Below are 12,500 nucleotides of genomic sequence, written 5' to 3' on the forward strand. Positions count from 1 at the left end.
CAATCAACACAAAAGAGAATGGGCAGTAGGGTCAATGGGACCGTTACATGATTATAAGAATATGGAAATTATCGTTCAAATAAGAAACAAGATACGTATACAATATGGTACTATCTAAGTACAAAGAGATCAGGAACATGCATCAAAATAAGTAATAAGTACAAATATAAGTATAAGTAATGCAATGTATATCAGACACGTAATGTAGGCAAAAAGGGTGATCACTTCACACCAATCGTCTCATGAATCTAAACCTTCTAGTTTTTATCAAGAGATCAATATGTGGGAATATGACGACGAGTGAGCGAATACCACCGCTTATATACCATTGGACCGGAAGCGGGATACTTCCGGTGAAGTGTGCGAGTGAGTGAAAGGAGGGGGAGGAGGGTAAGTTAACACGTCAACATGGGTAGTTTTAGGACCCTCGACTCGCTTGAACAATCTATTTATTTAGTAACTGTCAAATCTGAGCGCTCCGAACTATTCAGGATTTCGCTTGTCTGTTCTACAAGTGTGCGCACCTCTCCGCACGTAGGCAAGATTACATATAGTGGACGGGCGTTACTGCTTAACATTGTTACAATACATACATAGACAAGAAATATGAACATAGTTATGTAATACAAAGGAACACAATTCTATAACATAATTACACATATGACGTAATATCTAATATTACGTTACAATATATATATATATATATATATATATATATATATATATATATATATATATATATAACAAATCACAAAACACACGTGATAAACTATTTTTGCAGAAACCACCGGAAAAAAACAGATACCGAACGTTTTCGTCTATCAAGACATTTTCAAAGGTACCTTCCAAAATGTCTTAATAGACGAAAATGTTCGGTATTTTTTTTAATACAATTTCCCGGTGGTTTCTGCAAATATGTATATATATATATATATATATATATATATATATATATATATATATATATATAGGTACAGCATATGTATGAATATATATATATATACATATATATGTATATATATATATATTTACATATATGTATGTATATATACATACATACATATATATATATATATATATATATGTATATATCTTTATATATATATACATATGTATACATATGTGTATATATATATATGTATATATATATATATATATATGTGTGTGTGTGTGTGTGTGTGTGTGTGTGTGTGTGTGTGTGTGTGTGTGTGTGTGTGTGTGTGTGTGTGTGTGTGTGTGTGTGTGTGTGTGTGTGTACTATGATAAAGTAGTGGCCTCTGTCTGTCTGTTTGTTTGTTTGTTCACGAACTCCTCCTAGGATTTTGGAGCTAGACTCCCATAACCATATATATTCTGATACCCTATCACTCCAGGTACTTGGATAACTATATTTCATCCCCCCCAAAAAAAAAAATGGTTCGGGTTAAGGTGTATGGTGTCGTAACACGCCACTACTATAGTATCCCCTTAACACGCACAGCATTTGTGTGACAAAAATTATCATGATTAAACAAACCATTGTATGTGTCCATAAATATTATTTATGTTTGTGAAATTAATGTTGCCACAAACTATGATAGCCTTTGTAAGGAGAAAGCATGTAAATGTAAAATGATTGTATAATTTTACCAAAATGTTGAAATATATATATTTTTTTCGCGGGCGCTAATGTAATCGAGTTCAAAGATATTCAAAAATTGTTTCAATTCTTCTCTTACGGCCGAGTATATTTTATTTCCAAAGGGCGTCTACCTCCTCAAATTGATTTTTTTCTTATTTTCTTAGCATTTTATTTGTGTTACCTTTTCCATTGAGTTATATTGATACGTGTATTTTTTCTCCACAAATTCTATCAAAGTTAAAATGATAATTTGCCTGCATGAATGCGCGGGTAATTTGGCTAGTACTATAATAAAGTAGTAGCCTCTCTCTGCCTGTTTGTTTGTTCACGAACTCCTAGGGTTTTGGAGATAGACCCCCACAACCATATATATTCTAATACCCTATCACTCCAGGTACTTCGACAATTACATTTCATTAAAATAAAAAATTGGTTAGGGTTAAGGGTTCAAATTAGGTGAGGTATGGTTAGGATAGGGATTATTCACGAACTACTCCTAGGTTTTTGCATATAGACCCATATAACTATATCTATTCTGAAACTTTATAACCCAAGGTACTTGGATAACTATCTTTCATTTGTGTGTCTGTCTGTCTGTTTGTTCGCGAACTCCTCCTAGGGTTTTGGAAATAGACCCCCATAACCATATATATTCTGATACTCTATAGCTCCAGGTACTTGGATAACTATATTTCAAACCCTTGCCTAGGCGGCTTACGTCTTATAAGACAAAGGCCTTACCGACCATGCTATCTCGACCCTACAAAAACGACTTGGTTCTCGGCCCAGTCGTTCCGCCGAGGGCACTCGGACAGAACATAATACGTAATGTATTTCATCAAATCCTTTATGCAGGCAAGGGTTCGAATCCCAGCGGATGAGTCTATTTCCAAAATGTCAAATGATACAAACACTTGTCGGAAGACTAGCCTGCATAAAGGATTTGATGAAATACATTACGTATCATGTTCTGTCCGAGTGCCCTCGGCGGAACGACTGGGCCGTGAACCAAGTCGTTTTTTTGTAGGGTCGAGATAGCATGGTCGGTAAGGCCTTTGTCTTATAAGACGTAAGCCGCCTAGGCAAGGGTTCGAATCCCAGCGGATGAGTCTATTTCCAAAATGTCAAATGATACAAACACTTGTCGGAAGACTAGCCTGCATAAAGGATTTGATGAAATACATTACGTATCATGTTCTGTCCGAGTGCCCTCGGCGGAACGACTGGGCCGTGAACCAAGTCGTTTTTTTGTAGGGTCGAGATAGCATGGTCGGTAAGGCCTTTGTTTTATAAGACGTAAGCCGCCTAGGCAAGGGTTCGAATCCCAGCGGATGAGTCTATTTCCAAAATGTCAAATGATACAAACACTTGTCGGAAGACTAGCCTGCATAAAGGATTTGATGAAATACATTACGTATCATGTTCTGTCCGAGTGCCCTCGGCGGAACGACTGGGCCGTGAACCAAGTCGTTTTTTTGTATATATATATATATATATATATATATATATATATATATATATATATATATATATGCATATATATACATATATATATGTATATATATACATACATATATACATATATATACATATATATATATATATATATGTATATATATATATTTATATATGTATATACATATATATGTACATATATATATATATATATGTTATATATACACGCACACACACACACACACATATATATATATACATATATATATATATATACCTATACATATATATGTATACACACAAACACACACATACACACACACATTTCTTTTTGTGAATTCCGACATCAAATTTCATACCTAACGATAGTGCTTGAATTTCTGTATCTGAGAGTTGTCTGTCTGAAAGGTTCGTTACTAATTCTGGATTAGACAGACAACTCTCAGATACAGAAATTCAAGCACTATCGTTAGGTATGAAATTTGATGTCGGAATTCACAAAAAGAAATTTAGTGAATATCTAAACAAAAACTATATATGGAAAATGGATGATGTAGACAAAGGTTTTATTCAAGGTATTACCACATGCTATCAAGCCTTAGCAAACAAGAACAAATGTGTTATTCCAAAAAGATTTCTCAATGCTTTAATTTGCCTAAATAAAGACAAAAATATTATAATCACAAGTGCAGACAAAGGAGGAGGCATAATAGTAATGAACCAACAAGACTACAATAATAAAATGTTAGATTTACTCAGTGACAGTGAAACTTACGAGAAAAAACATAATGGTTACGCAAAAAATGAAGGCGAAAAATTCACAACAAAAGCGAGAAAAATATTAAAGAAATCAGAGCAAGGGAAAAAACTATTAAACTTACTTGAAGAAGTACCCATACCACCAAGAATGCACGGCCTGCCTAAGATCCACAAAACAGGAATTCCTATGCGCCCCATTACGTCAGGAATCAATAGTGCACCTCATAAGTTAGCCAAATGTTTAGCTAAACCTTTATCCAATACTTTAGGAACTATCAGTGATGCACATCTACGAAATTCGTCGGATCTAATTAACAGATTAAAAGTTTTAGATTTCAATAACAAGAAACTAGCCAGCTACGATGTCACCTCTTTGTATACTCGAGTATCAATAAAAGGCGCTCTAAATGCTGTTGAACGAGTAGTAAGTAATTTGAAAAATGAAGATCTACCCGTACCCAAAAAAGATTACCTCGAATTAATTTCTCTTTGTGTAGGATTTGGCGCTTTCACTTTTCATAATATTGAATATAGACAATATTCTGGCCTCGCCATGGGTAGTCCCCTTTCTGCAGTGTTAGCAAATTTATACATGGAAATACTCGAAACAGAAGAATACATGACTATAATAGGTAGGAATAGTAAATGGTTTAGGTATGTTGATGACATACTCGTAATTGTACCTAAGGATACAGACATTAATAACAAACTCAGGAGATTAAACAGTGTAAATGAAAATATACAATTTACTGCAGAAAATGAAAATAATGGAAAATTACCTTTCTTAGACACAATTATCCATAGAATAGATAAAAATGTGAAATTTTCAGTATACCGGAAACCCACCAATAAAGAAGACTATATACACTTCTACTCAGGACATGATGACAGAACTAAAACAGGTATGATAATAGGTTTCTTCCTCAGAGCATTTCGTATATGCAGTAAAGAATTTCTAGATCCTGAATTACAACATATTACTGAGACTTTCATCAAACTCAAATATCCAAAAGGTCTCTTATGTAGGTTGAAAAAGAAAGCCAAAGAAATAACTAACAAAAGTAAAGATGAAAATAAAAATAAGAATGATAATAAATGTAATAATGAAACCAGATATATCACAGTACCAAACTCTAATGTTAATTCATACCTAGACACTTTTCTCCTAAAAGCGGGCATCAAAATAGCCAGGACGTCAGGTAGCAAAGTAGGACATTTGATAACACGTAGCGACAATAATCCCACTAACGAAAACAGCGTTGTTTATAAAATCCCGTGTAAAAGCTGTCCCTCTTCATATTTTGGTGAATCTGGTCGCGGACTTAATAAAAGGATAAATGAACATAAAAATGACGTAAAAGCCCATAGGACATCTAACACCATAGTAATACATGTGGATAAACATGGTCACCTTCCAGACTGGAACAACACAACCGTATTAAATAAAGGATCTTCCAAGAAACTAAGGAAAACAATTGAGGCAGCATATATCAACACTAATAACAACATTAACCATAGAGAAGGATTTATATGTTTAGCAAAAGCCACAAGCTTATTAATAATAAAAGAATACGCAGATAAAATAACAAGCTCTCCGAAGCGTCACATAAGATGACCCGTCCGTGTATAAAATATCCGGTTACGTTTGAGTTGTTAGCTTTGTGAACAAGACCCTGCGGGTCGAAACGTTAAGGCGTAAAATTCTCCCATTTCTCCTCGTCAACTTCTTTCACCTTCAATTTTATTTGTCATAATATAGTCAATATATATATATATATATATATATGTATATATATATATATATATATATATGCACAGATATCACAAAACACACTTTATGATCTATTTTTGGAGAAACAACCGGGAAATTAAAAAAAAAAAACAGAAACAGAGCCTTTGAAAATGTCTTGATAAACGAAAACGTTTGGTATCTGTTTTTCAATATCCCGGTGGTTTCTTCATATATATATATATATATATATATATATATATACTTATATATATATACATATATATATATATATATATATATGTGGAAAAGGTGGTAGAGAAACGCGGGTTAGAGTGAGAACACTATATTCCTGACGTTTCGACTACAAGTCGAAACGTCAGGAATATAGTGTTCTCGCTCTAACCTGCGTTTCTCTACCACCTTTTCCACTCATCTTTCTTACCTTCATAACAATATGTATATATATATATATATATATATATATATATATATATATATATATATATATATTTGAATAATTCGCTAGTGGACAGCGACATCAATCATACAATCCATGACCGTCGCGCAGAGGATTCGAACCACCGCCTATAGACTCAAGAGAGTCCACAGCACCCGCCATTAACCACTCGACCACAGATCTTCTGTGGTCGAGTGGTTAAAGGCGGGTGCTGTGGACTCTCTTGAGTCTATAGGCGGTGGTTCGAATCCTCTGCGCGACGGTCATGGATTGTATGATATATATATATATATATATATATATATATATATACATATATATATATATATATATATTTTCTATTAAATAATACAGCATACTCAGCACTGGAAATCTTCTTCCTTAAACTTTCTATCCTTCTCGCTATTTTCCTTTCTGTAGGAGGAAGGGAGAACACAATATCACCAAATGGAACCATATTGATTTTGGAAATAAAAACAAATTCATTACTTACAACGTTTCGCCTATGCTTTAGGCATCTTCTGGTAATTTTAATTTTTAAATCTACAAATCATGATCATATATACAATGTATACAAAATGAACTAGGATAGGTACTTTTTGTTTAAATTCTTCTTGGCGCCCCGTGGGATGCCCCGAACAGCTCCAGGGTTCCACACATATTTAATTGTATATTAATTGTATATTACAAATTAGAAGGAACCCTGTAGATAGAATTCGGAAAAAAGTGACTGATCTAATTAATAACGCAAATGCCGTTATCGACGGTGTCAAATTTCATAATTTACAAGGACATTATGAGCCAGGTTACTTTTATGGTAACGTCAAAACCCACAAACCTGGATGCAAATTAAGACCAATTATTTCGCAGATACCTACACCTACATACCAATTAGCTAAGCAGCTTAATGATTTAATAACCCCGTATATTCCTACTCTCCACTCACTACGTTCCACGGATGAATTTGTGGATATTCTTAGGAATACAGCCCCTCAAGGAATGTTAGCTTCTCTGGACGTTGAAAGTCTTTTTTCGAATCTTCCCGTAGAAGAAACAATTCAGATAATCCTGCAGAATGTTTTTAACCACAATAGCTTACCTCCACCAAAATTACCACGTGATACCCTTGAGAAAATGCTCCGGGTTTGCACTAAGGAAGCACCCTTCAGATGCCCTTCAGGCCGTATGTATTTCCAAATTGACGGTGTAGCTATGGGCAGCCCCCTAGGGGTTTTATTTGCACAGGCATACATGTGCCATATTGAGAACTCCATCCTTGATGCTGTGAATCCTAAACCTTTTTTGTATGTTAGGTATATAGATGACATTTTCGTAGACATAGAAGGTAAAGAACAGCTCGATACACTTAAGGAAATGATGGAAGCAAAATCTTGCCTGCATTTTACCGTGGAGGAAAGTATCGGTAATAAGATCCCCTTCCTAGATGTTTGGGTAGACGGAGCAGAGGGTGCATTTACTACAAGTGTTTACAGGAAACCAACTAACTCCGGTAGATGCTTAAATGGTTTAAGTGAATGCCCATCAAAATATAAAATCAGCGTTATACGCGCGTACATTACGAGAGCTTTTAAAATATGTTCGAACTGGTACCTCCTCCACCAAGAATTGAACAGAATCAAACAAATATTGACAAACAATGGGTTCTCGATGTGTGATATCGACAAAGAAATTAGAAATAAAATGGAGAAATTTAATTCTGTACTTGGTAATACAGAAAATTCGAAGAGTACTATAAATATTTACTACCAGAGTACGATGACATCCGCATATAAAACAGATGAAAAAGTCATTAAAAATATCATCCATAAAAATTGTAAACCCAAGAAGCAAGAGGACTCCTTACAATTGGTTATATACTATCGTAACCCCAGAACTGCATCACTTATCATGAAAAACAACTTATCAGGAGAAAAAGATATTTCAAAACAAAGTTACGTTGTGTACAAATACTCATGCCCTTTCAACAAAGACGGTGCGCTTTGCAATGACGAGTACATTGGACACACAACTCAAACTTTGTCTCAAAGGCTTACTTTTCATATGCAGAATGGTGCAATAAAATCGCACGTTTCTAAAATTCATAAGATGAATATTTCGCGGGAAGTTTTGAATAGTAGTACATCGATTTTAGCAAAGAACACCAATAAGAGAAAATTAAAATGTTTGGAAGCTGTATTAATAAAGAATCTCCTACCAGCAATTAATATACAATTAAATATGTGTGGAACCCTGGAGCTGTTCGGGGCATCCCACGGGGCGCCAAGAAGAATTTAAACAAAAAGTACCTATCCTAGTTCATTTTGTATACATTGTATATATGATCATGATTTGTAGATTTAAAAATTAAAATTACCAGAAGATGCCTAAAGCATAGGCGAAACGTTGTAAGTAATGAATTTGTTTTTATTTCCAAAATCAATATGGTTCCATTTGGTGATATTGTGTTCTCCCTTCCTCCTACAGAAAGGAAAATAGCGAGAAGGATAGAAAGTTTAAGGAAGAAGATTTCCAGTGCTGAGTATGCTGTATTATTTAATAGAAAATGTCTCCAAGAAAACCTGCTCCCTAAATTTACCTATATATATATATATATATATGTATGTATATATACATATATATACATACATATATTCATACACATATATATATATATATATATCCGTTTTTCAATATCCCGGTGGTTTCTTCATATATATATATGCATATATATATATATATATATATATGTATATATACGCATATATATGTATATGTATATATATATATACATACATATATATGCATATATATACATATATATATAAATATCTATCTACACATAATTACCTGTATATACATATATATATATATATATATATATATATATATATACATATATATTAGCCGAGGGTAGAGACCTCTCCCAATGTTCCTCTTTTCCATGTCAAGGGTGCTACTTATGTAGTACTCACTATTCCATTTTTGTATCTACTGAAGAGGGTTGCAGTTTGGCACGGAAAAATACCCCCTGCTATCATTTCCAGTCACGTCTCCTCTGTTCCTTATGATTCTTTGAATATAGCGGAAGGAAGTATAAGGAACAGAGGAGACGTGACTAAGAATGATAGCAGGGTGTATTTGTCCGTGCCAAACTCGAACCACTCAGGCGATTTGGGACAGTTGCTCACTAGAGCCGGTGTCAAGATTGCGATCAGCACGGGAATGAAAATAGGAGACATTGTTAAGAACCAGAACAAAGTCGTGCCCAACGGGGAAGAAAATAGTATCGTCTACAAGATACCGTGTGGAAACTGTCCTATGACCTTCTACGGGGAAACCAGCAGAGGTATTATAAAGCGGACAGTTGAGCACAGGAATGACGCCAAGGCACACCGAGTATCAAACTCGCTAGCGGTTCTTGTGGATACTCATAGCCGCTTACCAGACTGGGACAGAATAGAGGTGCTGCAGAAAGGACTTCCTCAGAAAAGAAAAAAAAAATTAAGCAGCTTATATCGCTTCCCATCCAAACAACAACCACCGCGATGGGTTTATTAAGCAAACAAAAACGGCGAGCCGTTTGATACTCGCGAGGCAGAGCGGAGGACGAGAGGTCAGGTCGATCATGGAGAAACGCGGAGAGCTTCGGCGGGTATATAGGATGTGAATTGTGTGAAGGTGTATGTACTCTGAAGAAGTCCTGGTAAGGAAGAAACGTCAGAATAAATCCCTATCGGTTCCCTGTGTTTATCTCACCACCCTTCCACACATACATATATGCCAGTTCTATCCTTGTAGCACTATTCTTTTGAAAAAGCTTGTAGCGGAACTAGTCAAGAATAAACTTGGATTAAGAATCCCAGTCTTGCCTCCTCACACCCATATATATTTGTACACACAAACACACACACACACACACACACACACACACACACACACACACACACACACACACACATACACATGCACACACACACACACACAAACACAAACACAAACACACACACACACACACACACACACACACACACACACACACTCCTTATTGGCTTGGCTATTTGACTTCCTGACGGACCGTTGCCAAGCTGTCAGATATCAGGGACACGTCTCTGCAGGGAACAAGAATGGGGCCACTGTGTTTCCTGATACTCATCAACGATGCTCTGAGAGGCACACCGCACAGGTGGAAATATGTTGATGACTGACTGATGACTTTCCAACACTGACCTGAACTACGACCCACTGCAGGACACACTGAACAAGCTACATACAAGGACAGTGCACAACAAAGTCTCCATCAACCACAAGAAAACTGTGGTAATGCACTTCCACACCTCCAATGACAATCTCCCCCCGCCCCTACTGACAATTAACAGCTTACCCCCATATGTGGTCCAGTCAACTAAGCTGCTGAGGATAACCATCGACAATAAGTTGACCTGGAAAGAGAACACCGCCAACACCATCAGGGCAGCCTCCTACAAGCTGTATATGCTGCGTCAACTGAGTTCATTAGGGGTTTAGGCTAAAGCTCTCAAGACCATCTACACTTCCTTCATTTCACCCAAATTAATGTGCGCATCACCCTCCTGGGACTCCTCACTCACAATCACGCAGCAGCGACAGCTGAAGAAAGTGCAGAAAAGAGCCTGTTGCACAATTCTTGGCAAAGAATACACCACCTATCAGCATGCTTTTACCACACTAGGACTAGCCACCCTTGCTGACCGCTATCTTCAGAGTCTAAGGTCGTTTGCGATCACCCTAGTTAAACATTCTCGGCACCGGAACCTGCTACCTCCACATATACCACGACCACGGCTGCAGGTGTGGCGCCATAATGCCATCAAACCGATCAGAGCACGCAGCGACCGGTATAATAAGAGCCCCATACCGATATTTGTGGAATTAATCAACAATAAAAATTAACATTGTTGTACTACGCACCTATTCCCCCAGCTTATTGTTTTTGTATTGTTTTTTTTTATGCTTGAAACATCTTTTTCACTGTCATAGTTTTATATTGTTATAATCTTGTAGGATGTATATTTTCAACAGTAATGCTGCTATACCCGATAAACCGATTATCATTATTGTTATTATTATTATTATTATTATTATTATTATTATTATTATTATTATTATTATTATTATTATTATTATTATTATTATTATTATTATTATTATTATTATTATTATTATTATTATTATTATTATTATTATTATTATTATTATTATTATTATTATTACACACACACAGACGCACGTGCGCACGCACACACACAAATATATATATATATATATATATATATATATATATATATATATGTATGTATGTATATTGAAACATGTATGACAGAATGAGTGGAAAGGGTGGTGAGGTAAACGCCAAAAAACCGTAGGAGTTTTATTACTAACGTTTCGTCCTTAAAGGACTTCCTCAGAGTATACACCAAGAAAATATTTACAGCTTCATTTTCCTTACCCCGTTCCTCCCCTATCTCAGTCCTTCCTTCGCTCCGCTTCACCTCGAACAAAATTGCTAGTAAAACAGTGGACGATCTGAGGAGTTACATTAGTGGCACAAATCTACCACGTTTTCTATTACAGAGATTGGAACGTGAATATTCAGAACAAAGTGTTAGATTAGAGGCAAAATTGGCACATCTGTGTGACACAAGTGATTGGAACAAAGTAGGGAGGGAAGATCTCATAGTGAACTTGTCTGACCACACCTTAACAGACACAGAGAAGCAAGCTCTCTCCCTGGGTCTGAAATTTGACATCGGTGTTGACAAGAAAGGTCTTACGAAATACGTGAATAAGAACTACAGTAACTTAGAAAAAGGTTTTAAAGAAGGCTTGATCACATGTTTCCATGCTCTAGCCACTTCCCACAATTACGCTATTCCAAAAAGATTCAGGTCAGCTTTAGAGAACCTTGGAAATAGTGATAACCTGATGATCACGAGTGCCGATAAAGGGGGAGGAATCGTCATCATGAACAAAACCGATTACATTCGCAAAATGTATGACCTACTTAGTGACACCACCACCTACGAAAAGAAACATAAGGGACACGCAGCAACAGAAGGAGAGAAGTTCAAGAAAGAAGCTAAGCGGATACTGGTCAAATCCAACAGAGGTAAGAAGTTAGTAGGGCTACTGGAGGAAACCCATAGACCACCCAGTATGCGCGGGATTCCAAAAACACACAAACCAAACATCCCGATGAGGCCCATCACTTCCGGGATCGGCAGTGCACCACATAAATTGGCCAAGTGTTTGGCCAAACCCTTATCCTCCAGACTAGGGTGAGTGAGCAAAGCGCACCTGAGAAATTCAAATTATCTGATTGAGAGAATGCGAGATACAGATCTCTCACAAAAGAGGTTGGTATCATATGATGTTACAAGTTTATTTACCAATGTATCCATTGAAGGGGCATTAAAAGCAGCCAAAGAGGTGGTCAACGA

The 12,500-nt window shown here is 36.1% G+C and overlaps 1 protein-coding gene across 1 annotated transcript in view; it reads left to right on the forward strand.

Moving 5' to 3' along the window:
- Positions 1-12,387: 12,387 nt before the first annotated feature.
- The window catches only part of LOC143034775 (telomerase reverse transcriptase-like), a 534-nt gene continuing 421 nt past the window's right edge, over positions 12,388-12,500 (forward strand). Inside the window, exon 1 of the mRNA XM_076201123.1 lies at positions 12,388-12,500. This exon is cut by the window's right edge and continues 421 nt beyond it. Within this exon, the coding sequence (XP_076057238.1) occupies positions 12,388-12,500 (113 nt within the window).

The sequence above is a fragment of the Oratosquilla oratoria genome, chromosome 18, assembly GCF_046742065.1.
Source record: "Oratosquilla oratoria isolate Oo_2021 chromosome 18, ASM4674206v1, whole genome shotgun sequence".
Classification (NCBI taxonomy): domain Eukaryota; kingdom Metazoa; phylum Arthropoda; class Malacostraca; order Stomatopoda; family Squillidae; genus Oratosquilla; species Oratosquilla oratoria.